Source organism: Podarcis erhardii (genome assembly GCF_964252035.2).
Source record: "Podarcis erhardii genome assembly, chromosome: 3".
NCBI classification, from domain to species: domain Eukaryota; kingdom Metazoa; phylum Chordata; class Lepidosauria; order Squamata; family Lacertidae; genus Podarcis; species Podarcis erhardii.
Genome location: NC_138507.1, coordinates 47896842 through 47911092, shown reverse-complemented (window position 1 = coordinate 47911092; position 14251 = coordinate 47896842). Strand labels below are relative to the sequence as shown.

The 14251-nt window shown below is 49.1% G+C and overlaps 1 protein-coding gene and 1 long non-coding RNA gene across 3 annotated transcripts in view; one reads left to right on the top strand and one right to left on the bottom strand.

Moving 5' to 3' along the window:
- Window positions 1-1409: 1409 nt before the first annotated feature.
- Window positions 1410-3350, bottom strand: LOC309338688. Of its 2 annotated transcripts, XR_014155023.1 has the most exons (3): window positions 3195-3350; window positions 2245-2405; window positions 1818-1925 (listed from the first exon to the last, which is right to left on the bottom strand). It is a non-coding gene; the product is annotated as an uncharacterized lncRNA (long non-coding RNA). The 2 variants fall into 2 exon arrangements; XR_014155022.1 differs by lacking the exons at window positions 1818-1925; window positions 2245-2405 and adding an exon at window positions 1410-1750.
- A 4542-nt stretch (window positions 3351-7892) lies between these two features.
- Window positions 7893-14251, top strand: part of SIM1 (SIM bHLH transcription factor 1) — a 58426-nt gene continuing 52067 nt past the window's right edge. The window contains exon 1 of the mRNA XM_081856416.1: window positions 7893-8745. Within this exon, the coding sequence (XP_081712542.1) occupies window positions 8571-8745 (175 nt within the window). The 5' untranslated portion in view covers window positions 7893-8570. The remainder of the gene's footprint in view (window positions 8746-14251) is intronic.

The following is a 14251-nucleotide window of genomic DNA, read 5'->3' as shown; positions in this document are numbered from 1 at the left end:
ACTCTTTGTAAGCAGATAGGAGAGGGGAGTTTAAAAAGCTTGGGAATTGTTGATGTTTTTTGATTTGTTCAGTATTTGTTAGAGAGGAGGGGGGCAACAGCAGCGTGAAACTTTTGATAATGAATATTTAATCTATCACTTCCTTTTTATTAGAGTTGCATTTATTTCTGTGAATGGACTGCAGGATATTATGGAGTGACTTGGAGGAGAAATGGTGACCTGTAGATAACTTGTGTGTGTTGCAACTTGTGTTTGTGCTGCTGCTTACCTTGTGGCCTGCAGTAACATTTTTTAGGCTACAGCAAATGTAGTGTATGTACTGTGGGACTTTAGAATGGGAACATATTTCAGAATTGGGTACTGTGCACCCTGAACCTATTTACACAGCAGCACGTCCTACTGCAGGTGGGAAGGTGTGTATAAGATGGCAAGTTAACAGTGTACATGTCTACTCAGAAGAAAGCCCCATCAGGTTTAATGAAATTTATTCCCATTTCTATGATTGCAGCCTAAAGTTGGACAGCTTTTGCCCACAGTTCCTGTAGCAGTCAAACAGTATTTTGGTCCAGCTATATTTGTCAGAAAAGTGTTGCCACACAAGCATCTTTTGGATTCCCCGCCTTTCCCTTTTTTCCCCTGCAACCAGTGAATGGGAAGCTTGTGCATTATTTTATGTTGTTATTTCTTTTCCTGTGATTTTGTTACAGTTTTGGTATGACTATGACCTGCATTGGGTTCTGTTCAACAGCAGAAAACTGGGATATACATTTAAACATAAATGAGTGGCATCTAAGAATGTAAGGGTGGAGTGTCCCTTTGTTTTAGGATGGGAATAAGATTCATTTTGGCTGTGATTACAGTATTCCAGTTTAACTTGTGTGTGAGATAAAAACGAATCAAAGCTACCACCTAAGGAGAAGCACTGCTAGAACTGAAAAAGGCAGCTTTTCAAGAAAATCTGTCAGTAATTCTGCTGTCTGTTACTTAGAAGAACCAGTTGGAAACTTGGTTTTCTGACACCTCCTGAAAGGCATCAATGAACTTTTTGGAACCTCCACCCATTGGCAACAACACACAACCCAAAGTAATGTGGGCAGTCTTCAATGCTGGATTGACAATGGTGAGAGTTAGAGGACCAGGGCAGGCACTTTTCCTTGGTGCTAAGCCCCCCACTGCCCTTCATGGGATTCCCTTCTTTCCAGGCAGCCTAAATTGCACATTTTTCTGCATTGGGTCAGTGATGTCAAGGGCTCCTCTCAGCAGAATGAATAGGAGAGCCCCCCACCTCCACCCCAAGGCAGCATGGCTAGCCGTCATCTCTTTTTTCTGAAGAAGGGGGCCTAAAGCTCCATAACTGCACCACGGCAATATATGGGATATATATCCCACTTCATTTAATCAGCCTGACACCAGTGCAGCAATGTTTAATTCCTCAAAGGAGGGGTGTTGGGGTTTGATCCGTTTCCTGGCTGGACATCACTCCTTTGTCCCCAAGGCCCCGGAAATCTGGCAGCTGTTCGAGGGTTGGGAAGTCCCCTGAAACACATATCCAAATGAACGCAGCTCCATCATCTGAAGCTCCTGGGTCGCTCCGTGAGTTGTGGATCGGACTGACTGTCAGCGTTGCTTGCTAAGAGGAGCCCTTCGGCTGCTCGTCTGTTTCACTTTGGTTCGTCCCTGCAACTGATCTTGCGCGCTGTCCCAGGGCTGTCAGCTATAAAGGAGAGCCCTGCGTGCGTCCTTTGTGCATCTCTAGAAAGCAGTGGGGGGGGAGAGGGGGGGAGGCACTGGGTGGCAGTGCCGTAGGCCCAGCATTTTGCAGCCACGCTGGAAAGCCAGCGCAGCAATTCAAGGACAATTTGCAGCCAAAGTTTAAGGCGCTTGAAAGTGTTGGCAATCCTGAAGCTAGCAACGTAAGCACATTTCTTTCTTCTTGTTTTGTATGATAGCCATCTTCAAATATCTTAAGGGCTGTCACATGGAAGATGGAGCAAGTTTGTTTTCTCCTGCTCCTGAGGCTAGGACCCGAACCAGTGGGTTCAAGCGACAAGAAAGGAGATTCTGACTAAACATCAGGAAGAACTTTCTGACAGGAAGAGCTGTTCTAGGGTGGTGTGGAGTCCCTTGGGAGGTTGTAGACTCTCCTTCCTTTGAGACTTTTAAGCAGAGGTTGGATGGCCATTTGTCATGTATGATCTAGTCGAGATTCTTGCACCGCAGGGGTTTGGGCTAGACGACCCTGACCGTTCCTTACACCTCTACAATTCTCTGATTCTATTATTCTGTTTAAACCCGCAAGCCCAAAGTACCAATGAATTGATTAAATCTGTTGTTGCTGCTGCTGGAAGCCGTGGTGTTTGTTGTTATTTTATCACCCCCTCTTCACCCTTAAGTCCCGGGGCGGGCTACAACAATTTAAAGCACAATATTAGAACCACCCCCAGGGCCTTAGTGAAGCCCCAATCCACTGGCTCCGTTTCCCGTCCTTTCCCCTCTCCAAGTAGCCAAATCCCCATAGATACCCGACGCCTTGTCGTTTCGCGGCGGACAGACTTGCGGGCTTCAACCGCGAATCAAGGCGGCCAAACGGCCGTCGAAAGTTGCGACGGGGAGCAGCAGGTCGGCCCAGTGGCGTAGCGTGGGGGGTGCAGGGGGGGCCGGCCGCACCGGGCGCAACATCTGGGGTTAGGGCAAATCCACAGGTTAGGGGGCGCAAATCCACGGGTTAGGGGGCGCAAATCCACGGGTTAGGGGGGGGAAATTACTTGCCTTGCCCCGGGTGCTGACAACCCACGCTACGCCACTGGGTCGGCCTGAAAGGCCCAGGGCGCGTTGGCACACTCGGTTGGGACTGAGCCCCCCTGACCTCAGTGGGGTCTCTTTTCGGGGGAAGCCTCCTGCAGGCCGCCCTGTCCCTCACAGCGACTGCAGGATCCTTCTGAGCTCAGGCTCGCGCGTTTCAATCCCCTAGACGGCCTCGCAAGTGACAACGTACGAGGGGATGGGATGGCGCGGCCCTAACACGGTTTTCGCCCCTCTGTCGATCAGAGAGTTTGCTGCGAGCGACGGGAGAGTGGAAGGGAGGAAAAGACGCAATGGAAACGTCTCTCTCCCGCCCCCGATCGGTGGCCTTAATCGCAGGTCTGCGAAGGACTCGTCGGGGGACAAGGAATTAATGGCACTTCCTTTCCTACCTCTAACGAAATCATCTCCTCCTCCAGTCTGTTACTGGAGCGATTATAGCTTCGTTTGGGAGCTGCGTCTTCTCTGCCCGATCCCCACCCTGGCTAAACTCCACGACTGGAATTGAAACCGATTCCCCCCACTCCTTATTAAGAGCGGCTTGGCTCAGTACAGTATTCGGTTGAGCTGGGCAGAGCGTGTAGATCGGCCCACAGAGAAGGAATGGCATTGCCTGTCTTATTTATCTCTCCTGGACCGTCCACTCCTTTCCCACCCACCCAACTTAAAGCTGTACGCGTTGAATTCTGTTTTGTTTTGGCTTTTAAAGAAGGCCATTGGTTTCTTATTGATATCACTTTTGCATCGGGAAAACAAACAAACAAACTAAAGATTACCACCCTCTTGAGGAATAGAATAAATTTACCACCATTAAGCTCGGCTGTAAACTGCCAAGGTGCAAGCCAATCCCAAACACTTTGACTCACACAAGTCTCACAGACTTAACTCCCTCATAGGCATGCATTAGGATCGGAGTCTATTGGCAAATAGGCTTTCCCACTAAATGTATTTCGAGTTCAGGCGCCTGCTCCCTTGGAAGGCACGTTGCCCCAGAGCGCATTTAACTTGGAAGCTGTGATCTCTTCCTGCATCCCTTTAGGGCTGGAAGAAAGGGAAAGCTGGTCTCCGCTATCTTTGGAAGCTTAAAGGCTCCAAGATCTGGGTTCGTATTAAGCGACAGACTGAGGACATTTTTGGAATAATTATTATTATTATGTTTATGTCTTGCCTGTGTCCAAAGTTTCAAGGCGAGGGCCATTTAGAAAAGGGGGGTGGGGATCCAAACAGTTTTTCAAAATAAAAATCTTCCGGAGAAATCCACATTCTCCTTCTTTTATGACGTACAAATCTCTAAGCCACGGGGAACGCCTCTGTAGAAGGACTTTTTTCCCCATCCGAAAACTCCACCTGCATAACATTTAGCCGTTGTCAGACAAACAAAACAGCAGATCAGGGTAGATTAAACACTTAATGGCATTAAATCAAGGATCACGTCCCCAAGTCTGCGCGCGCTCTCTCTCTCTCTCTCTGTATATATAGAGAGGAACAGGATTCTGGTGCTTTTAATAGTTGTGCAAAAGAAGGAAATTCTTTTGCCACTAGTCGCCTTAGCAAAACATCGTCTTCCGGGCCTGGCCGTGAAATTTTAGTAGTCAGTGGCTGCTTAGTCAGTTGCCCCCCTGAGCATGCACATAATTGGCTTTAGAGGCACGTTTCATTTCAGATCAGTAGAGAGAGCAAACACAATCCACACTACTATGCCGCCTGCCTGCTCTTCCCATAGGGCTAAATAGATGAACCCAAAAGACCAGATATAAAAGATATGCTTTAAGTATATCCTGTGGGTTTAGACAGGCTTCGTCCACCTCACCCCCTTCCCTGCATTTATCCCTGAGAAATTACTTGTGCAGTTTGATCCTATCCATATTGGAAACGGGTTGCGCGTGTTCGGGATCCAGCGTCTGAGGCATCGCTTTCCCAAACCGTTCTGCGCCTTAAAAGAAACAGCCTCTCTGAGTCATCTTCCAAAGGCAAGCAGAGCCATGGCTCTATTTAGTTAGTCCCTTAAAAACCCGTAGAGATGATGTTTTTAATCCAAACATCTAACGGAAACGAAGGGAATTTTAACTGGGCTTTTAAAGCACTGCTGGATAACAACTAATGAACAACGCAACCTTTGACGTGTCCCATTGACACGAACAGCCCAGACAAGTGTATATAATAGGTTGGCAGCAAAATAAGCCTATGCGTGTTTACTCGGAGGTAAGTCCCACTGTGTTCTATTGGCCTTGCCTTATTGTAATGTAAGACAACAGAAGCATCCCGTGTAACCAGGCAGGTGTGTGTGCGTGTGCGTGTGTAGATACATACACACACACCTGTACATTACCTCTCTGCACATTTACACATTTTATTTGCTCATTTTCGGTGCTTATTTACTTAAAACGAGAGAAGTTGTAATCCCTCCATCACCAGGCGAAAACTTGCGCGGCAGACCTTGGCTAAGGGAGCTCTTGATAATCACGTTCTTTTGCTTCTGAAACTGAAACACTTTCAGGCTGCCGTCCGAAAACACACGAAGTGAGGGAACGATGTGCTGAGGATTGCGGGGTTAATTCTCTCTCCTAGGATTTGGCCAGCCCTCCAGTTGTATATGTGCGTATTTTCTTCACTTCCAGTTCTGAATCCGCCTCCATTATCATCAGCTAGCAAGACTTTCTTCTTCTTCTTCTTCTTCTTCTTCTTCTTCTTCTTCTTCTTCTTCTTCTTCGTGCAGTTCGCCCCACTTTCTGCCAACAGATAATTTAAAGCTGATTCCTGTTTTATTGAATCGTCAAGAGTGGCGCGCCGCGTCCCAACGTGTGACTGTCCTTCAAACCGGCACGAGAGCGCATTAAGGAGGCGTGGGTTGTACAGATCCTAAACAATTACTACTCTGCTCTGTTATTAAACAATTACTACTCTGCTCTGTTATCTATTTCTAGAGGAGGCTAGTAAACATCTGTCCTAAAACTCTGACAATAAATTGGTCCTATAAAAATTCGTGAAAATATATTTCCAAATAATGTGCTCGAATTTGGGTCAGCAATCCTCAAACTGATCACTCGGAAGGAAACCCCGTTGACAACAGAAGTGGATACGGTTTATTTTTAAACGCCGGCCAATAAGTTTAGGGTCTGACTCTGAGGCCATTAAACGTTTTCACTCTTCCTTGAGTTTCCCACGGGCGTTATTTGCGTTCGATGCCTCCAAGTTCACAGGCACCAGGGATCTGCCTCTTTGGAAGAGCGCCGGTCCAGCGGGGACCGTGACTCTCAAAACCTTCCTGTCTCTCCAGTTGCAAGAAGCAAAGTGGTTTAACATGAGCCTGGCGCGAGCAGAAATAGGAGCGGGGTGTTCTTTCCCCAGGACTGTCGAAGAGCTGCCGTCGGGGTGCTTCCTTCTCATCTCCCTGGGATCCCGGAGCGGAGCGATTCAGCCGCTTTTTGGCGCGTCCCCTCCTTAGCAGCGCGGAGGTCAGAAACCGGACGCGGCGCGCGCAAGGGTAAAAAGGGGTGTGTCCGACATGCGGTGACGTCACTGCGCCGCCCAGCCAGTGAGAGGCCGGCCTTTCGGAGCCCCGTTCCAATAGGAAGCGAGCTAGCTCTGTGAGTGGCATTAAGGCCGGGCTAGAAGAAAGCAGGACTGAGAAATGAAGTTGTGCTAAAAAGCCCTTTTGGCTATCCAGAAGTTTATTAGGCATTTCTCAGCCGGAAATTAAGGGATCTTCATTAATAGCCCCTCTTCATCCCAGATTAGAGCCCAGGGCGAACCTGGGAGAAACCGAAGCGAGATGGGACGGAGGAAAACTCCATTGCCCGCGGCAGGGGAAGCTAACTTCTTCTCCACCTTGGGAGGATCTTCCTGAGTTTCATTCAAGCGCCGAGATTGTCACCTTGGGCGCGGGGACAGAAGGTAAGTGGCCGAAGGGCACGCGAGAGGGCGGGGGAGGCGAGGGCCCCCGAGGCTGTTTTGGGGAGCGGGGAGGTGCGATCCCTTCGGACTTGGCCAAACATCATCCGGACCCCCCCCCATGTGGCGCTCAGATAAAGGTTATCTGATGCTCTCCCTTGCTGCGAAAATCTGTTTTGGGGGAAAGCGGGTGGGAGCACTCCCTTCGAAGGAACTCTGCGTAGCAGTGCAAGAGAATGATTTTGGAAGGAGCGTTTGCAAGGGACCCGAACGGGATCAGCTGCGGAGGGTTCTCCAAGGGCAGAGCGACAGAGGTCTCTGTTTGATCCTACCATCCCTCCCTCTCCATATTGAGATCCAAATAGAGGGAGGGGGGAGAGGAGGGACTAGCTGATTTCATTATCCACAGGTGCCGCCATCCTCAAAGTGTTTAAGCCAGAGTACCGGATTTAATAGCTAAACTGGTTCAAATGGGTTTCAAACAAGACCGGGCACTACGTTAAGCGAAGGAATCCGGCCTAACTCGTTTCTGGATCGGAAGCACCGTTTGCATTGCAGGGGGTTGGACTAGATGACCCTCGGTGTCGGTGTCCCTTCCAACACTACAATTCTTTCTGGCTGCATCATTGATTGTATTTTTCTCCTAAGAACTGGTTGCTAGGAGGAAATGGGAGATTGACACCATAGTAATAATTAATAATATCAGCAACAAGGGGCCCAAATTATTGGGGAAATCTGCGCGAATCCTGTTAAAATGAACAGAATCTGAGAAACACTGATATCAACAGACTGTGATAAGAACATCTGCATGGGACTGGGCCCTAAATAATAATGGTGGTGGTGGTGGTGATTACTTTTTGTTTTTACTTGGTTGAAGACTCTGCGTCTGTGATGTATTGTTTAATGGAGTTACGCAGAGCCGAAGCGTTCCCCCTGGTTTCGATTATTCGGAGGAATGGGCACCACTTGAAACAGTGCCGCTTCCAAGGGAGGCCATCTGATCCCTTCTCCTCCTCCCATTCCCAATGCTGAAAGCGACACTCACTGGCCCCAGTTGCAGCCCTCGGAAGCTAGTCCCGCTGGGCTCGACGGGGCTTACATCAAAGGAAGTGTGCGCAGGATTGCGCAAGCTTGCAATCCTACAGGTGCCTGACTCCAAAAGCAAGCCTCCGCTGAGTTCAGTGGGACTCACTGCCCAGGTGGATGTCAGCCTCATTCCCTCCGGGGAAAGGCTTTACTTACTTACACACCGCAGAATGCTTCCAAGGTGCGATGTTTTCCCTTGAGAATTAAACCCTTCGACCTCCCCGTCTCACCTCCCTGCCGTTGTTGTCTTCACAGTAGCCTGCGTCTGCAGATTCCCGGCCACTTTTTTTCCCCGCAAAGAGAGAGGAAGAGCTAGAGAGGCCTGGAGATTGTCAAACGTTTGAAGAGACGCTATCATGTCTCTTTTGCCCGGAATTACATTTTCAGCCACGACAGGAAGAAAGCATCAAGGACCCCCTGACTGGATTGCTGAGCTCTGAAGCCATCTTGCCGCTCTCCTCTCTGCCAGTCGCTTTTGGATTCCCAGAGCTGGATTCGCAACTTTTACAGCCCATTGATAATCAGCTCCTTAATAATAATAATAATAATAATAATAATAATAATAATAATAATAATAGATGGTCTTGCACCTATCACCATCCCGCACCCTGAAGCTTAAGCATTTGCGCGCCCGCAATTTAAAATGACTTTGTGATTTCAAAACAAAACAACAAACAATTTCACGATGCTTTGCTGGAACTGACCGAGGCGCCCGCCCGCACACTTTTGTTTATTTTTTTGGATGCATCTGTGGAGCTTACACTGTCAGAAAGAAAGGGGAAGAAACCACCATGAAAGAGAAGTCCAAAAATGCGGCCCGGACTAGGCGGGAGAAAGAAAACAGCGAGTTTTACGAACTGGCCAAACTGCTGCCTTTGCCTTCCGCCATCACCTCGCAGCTGGATAAAGCCTCCATCATCAGGCTCACCACCAGCTACCTGAAGATGCGGGTGGTTTTCCCCGAAGGTAGGTGCCCATTGTCGCGGGATTCAGCTACCCACCCCAATTTCCTAATCAGCGCGGGGGGGGGGCGTCCTTGATAGCCCAGGAGGCCCGCAGTGCTGGCCTCTTCCTCCTCGCATCTGGTCCAGTCGTTTAAAGAGCGGATTAGGGGAGCCATCGAGGAGGAGTCGCCTCGTGGCCCTGTTCCTCTGGCCTGTGTAGTTTTCGCACCAGACGGCTCTCTGGAGTGGTTCCCCACTCTCTTTCAAAAATAAATCTTTCTCTTCTCTCGCTCCCCCTCTCTCCCTCCCTGCCCATAAACACTTTCCCCTTTGGTACATAGGATGTGTTTGGCTGGGAACCGCTGGCACCTTTGTCAACACGTCGAGGCTCAGAGCTCAGCTGCTTGTTCCAGTAAAACAAACAATGCATTTTCTCTCTCCACCCCGCGTCTCCCTCCCGGCGAAGCCACGTGCGTTGCTCAAAAGGGCAATTCTCTCATATTTATTATAGATAAATTGGGCAGGGGGGAGGAGAAGGTGGGGGAAATGAATTAATACGAGGCTAAATATTTGCATGGATGGATCGACAGCGCGCAGCCCCTGGGCTTCTGTGCCGAGCAAAAAAAGGGAGGCAGCCGCGGACAGATGCGTCGCGTCGCGGTGGAGAAAGGTGCGGGGGCGGAGGAAGGAGCCGACGAATTTAAATGCCTCTTTTGAATATGCATGAACGTGGCACATCTGGAACTGATGTCGAGGGTCCAGGTTTTTGAGAAGGCATGAATCAAGGCCGTCGGTGTAGTCAGCGAAAAACAAAAACAGTCTTTCCTGGTGTTAAAAGTTCTTCGTAAGAAGCAAGGCCGCGTTAACTGCCCGTTCTGGGTGATTAGGATGGGGGAAATAGCTGGAGTGTTTTTCTGGAGTAGTGTGATTAAAAAAAGGGGGGGGAGAGAACAGGATTCCTTAATAATAAGGTATGACAAACTTCAAAGGGGGAGGGGAATCCAAAGAAAAGCCAGGAACATCGGCCTCGATCCCCTCTGGCAACGGCTTTTAAGAGGAAATTCCCATTGCCTAGCTGAATGTTCGGCTTGCTTGCTTTTTTTTTTTAAAAAAAAAAAAAGATCAGACTGTTACTCTAGGATCCTGTGTACTTTAAAAACGTCAGTAAGCCAAGGGCTTTTCTCCTGTGAAACCCGGATCCCAAATATGTTGGGAATGAACTCGGAAGAGAATCGTGGGACTTCCTTGCGTCGCTCCAAACTCTTCTTTGGATTAAGGGCCCCTCGTGTTTTCTGCTGTCACCAAATGAGACTTCCTTTCCCGTCTACATGGAATCGGGATATGAATATGATCCCGATTAATCTAAAATATATATTTGGCGTTCTAAGATCAGTGGCTATTTTTAAATTAGGCAAGGGGTTAGAAAAATTCACTAAGGATGATACCAATATTTTGTAAAGATAAACAGGAACCAGGGGGTATAGGAAATGGGGGGGGGGTGGAATTTCTCCCGGTGGAGTTAACGAAAACAAATCATTAGGATAGCTATAGCCTTAAGAACATATGTAGTTTTATTGGAGAAGTGAGGCGATCGCATCCACAGGATATTTCAGATATGAAATCGAGGAGAACACAAGCGCAAGGTATTTGTTTTTACAGAAAGTCAGCCCCGACCAAATTCACTTGGAAATAAGTTGAAGTGGAATTTATTTCCCAGAAAGTCTACAATCATACTTGCTCAGAAAACGTTCCTTTGAAATTGAGGGGACTTCAAAATAACTGGGCTTGTGACCCAGCTGTGCGTTCTGCATATTTTGCAACGTGCAGTTCAACTTATTAATATGCATCAGGCTGTTTTCGTAAAACAGGATCCAACTTTCATTCTTTTTAGATTCCGAAAGCGGGGGAGTTAAACACATGCTCAGAGAGCAGCAAAAGAAACCAGAGGGATTTGAACACAATTAACTTTGGCTGGATCGCACCCATACTTTGCAACATGTAACTTGCTGTTATTTATACAAGCATTAGATGAAAACAAGGCAGTTTGGGATGGGATGATGATTATTATTGACACTTTACCGTCCTGCACATACCCAAGGCACCTCCAGATTCCCCTTCTGCACATACATATTTTCGTTTGTTTGCAAGGAAGTTCCCTTGATTTCAAGGTGGGCATGATCCAGCTAGAGCCGGTAACTTCACCAGCATACACAACACGTGCCGCATTCCTTTCTGCCGGGGTTGATGGGATTAAAGCGCGCTCAATTTCGGCTGGATAGCGCTCTGTGTTTGGGAAAGCAATCCAGCCTGTGTGTGTGTGTTGTACACTGAGCCGCTGCTCCCAAATATCCGTGTTTAGGAGAAGGGTGCTAATCACTCTTGGGGTGAGGGAGAGAAGATGCAAAGGCGATGAAGTCACCTTATCATTCCGGCGCACAGTTTTTGGAGACCTTTTATGCGCACCCTCCCTTCCTAATTTCCCCCTTTCGAAAAGGCGGCTCCTTTCGACTGTCCACGCGGAACTTGTGGAAGTATTGGGCCCGTGGGGGGCCCTTGGGGTTCCTCCAAAGATGATTAGCCACGATTTGCCCGCTTCCTCGGTCCCGGCGGGCTTCCTCCGGAGCGTGCTTTGCAGCAGCTCTGCGCAATTACCGGCGCCTCCCTCGCGGGCTTGTGCGATCAGAAGAAGCATATGGAGTTGCTTGTCGGCTGCGAGCAATCAGAGGAGGCAAAGAAGGGCTGATCCTCTGTCCCAGCTTCCCCCTGGCTTGTAAGCCGGCGAATGTCTGGAAAGAGAAAGGAAAGGGGGGGGGGAGAGGGGGGGGAGAGCGAAAGCCACCAGGGAATTGAGGTGGTCAAGGGCAAAGCGAGCCAGATCCGCTGCTGGGGTAATGGCCCCAGCGTCTGCCACACTCGGAGGCAGCGAGAGAAGTTTTGGGGGCTCGGACTTCCTTTATCTCTGTTGTCTCTTTCTCTTTTGCTTCTTTTTCTTGTTTTCTATCTTAGGCAGCTGTGATCTTCTTGCATTGCATGGGGAAATCTCAATAAAAATCTTACTGAAAGGTGTTCAGCTCCAGCTACGGGTGGCTAAGGTTAGCCTGGATTTTGGCACCGGTGCTTGCCCGAAGTGGGCTCCCCCCACATTTTTATTTTTATTTTTATTTTTAATTATTAAGGTCGATCTTAAACGCGCTGGGCACCGCGCGACACCCAGGAGCTTCCAAGCCCATTGCAGTCACTAGACAGCAAGCCTAAATCCAGCGATTAGGAAATAAATCCCACCTCAGGCAAGGGGAATTTAACTTCTTCCTGAGCACGCACCCGCTCCTCTCTCCTTCTTTCTCCCCACCCCCACCTCAACCATCCTGTTTATATGGGTGTGCTAAGGTAGGGAAGGGTTATGGGGAAGGCATCTTATGTGATGGCTTGCGTTTTGGTTAAAATCACTGCATATCTTAATTTTGGGAAAGGGGCGCAGAGAAAATTAGCCTGCAAGAGCTAATTGGGCTGCGGACTGGGCTGAAGGTCTTCCTTACTTCTTCCAAGCACGTTGGTAGGGATCGGGGCCTACAGGCCTGAGCCTAGCCGCCTAGATGAAGCCCCATCGATTTCAGTGGCGCCAAGCAGGGTCTCGGGCACAGCTGCCTTTCGCAATGGTTGTATCCATGTGGAAGGAGTCCCAGGATCTGTCTGTGTGTGGTCCGGACTGAGCATATTCAGGATTGCCACTTGAAGGAAGGCGAGGAAGGAGAACAGCAGTGGGGTGAGGAAAGCGAGCGCTAGAAGCAGACGCAGACGCAGAAACAAACCAGCGGTGTCCAAACCATTATTGTTACTATGGCAAGGCAGGGATGCGGGAGTCGGCGGCCCTTCAGATCCTAGATGACAGCTCCCATCACCTCTGGCTATTGGACACTGGGCTGATGGGAGCTGGAGTCTAGCAGCGGTTGGAGGGCCACGGGCTCACCGCCCCCTCCCCCCCATCAACTGTGCTGGGCCTCTGACCTAAAGCCGCCTGGCAAACCTAGCCCGGCTGAACAACGTAGGACTAGTTCCCCCAGGTCTAAGGGCGCTCTCTTCCTCTTCCTCTCCCTCTCCCTCTCCCTCAAGTACGCCTTGGGATCGAAGCCTTAGCACATCAAAGGCCAGCAGGTTCACTTAAAAGCGGGGCTACCGCTGGTTTCTGGATTTTGACTTGTTTTTCTTGGCTGGTTCTTGAAGACAGGCAAATACATCGCCTCTCTTCCGAATTTTTCACAGGGCCTGAAATGCTCAGCGGAATAGGGTGAGATTTGCTTAGAATCCGGGTCTGAGCATGTTGTGAGAATGGACACACGGTGGCACGCAATCGCAGACAGTAGTAGGTGATTTATTATTTTTTCCACCAATTCTCTTTTTGGGGAGTGGGAGTGGGGAATGGACAACCTTGCGCTTTCTGCCTTTTCCTGAGCTCTCCAGATGTTGCGTTAAGGCAAGGAAGGGAAATGCCAGACCTCGAGAAACCTACCGCATCTCTCTCCTTCCGAGTCCACAGAGATCTTAAGTGAATTCGTATTCACGCCGGTTTGGAGGGCAAAGGTCAAATTCAGGACTCCGTTTCGCTTTCCTGCGTTTATGGACGAGCTCTGGCCTTGATCCTTTTGCAAATAAATGGGAGAGGGGGGACATCCCTCCTCCTCTTCTCACCCCCTCCTCTCCTCCAAGGACAAAAGCACATTTAAAGGTGAGAAGCCGACTAACTTCCTACCCAGAAACAAGCAGTGACGGAGCGTGAGGGCCAAACGAGAGAATGACGCCATGCGGAGCCTTGCTAGGCTTTCTACGTCAGCGCCCAGTTCGGGAACCGTCTGTGAGCGATCGAAGGACTCTTGGCTGAGCCAAATCAGGCCAAGTAGCTGAACGACAGCACCATTTTTAAAAGGAACCCTGCTGCAAGGGTTGCATTATTGGCAGAATGAAGTGCAGCAGAAGACCAACAAGCCCGTCTTGCTTTCATGCCCAATCTGTTGTAGATAGCTGCTGTTGCGGTTGTTGTTTCCCCAAACATTACTAAAGTTTGGTAAAATATTTTAAGGAGAGAAACACAGCTCGGCGATTTAGGCGCATGCCACACGTCTTTTCCTCTCTCTTGTCTAAAATATTTTCTATGCAGCATTTGCATTCAGATGCTTGAGGGCCACCAGTTATTACGTAGCTGTTGCTTTACGCCTGTGCAGGATTAGATCCAACGGCCCGAGGCCCTCCAGATAGTGAAGGGTTTACAAACCATAGCGGATAGATTTCTAGAAACGTTTTAATCCGATGCCCAAACCAGGGAGTGGCCTTCGTTGCTTTAAAGACGGGGCAAGGAGGTGTCTTCAGAAGCAAGTCCCACTGAAGCCATGGGGGCTGTCTCTCAGTGAAGTTTTGGTAATTTAAATAGGATATTAACTATAGACCCAGTTACATTGGTTTGTGGAAAGCATGCAATAGCTGCCCAAGTACATAAAACGGCTATTTTGAGGATGAGTCCGAGGGGCAGGTAGACA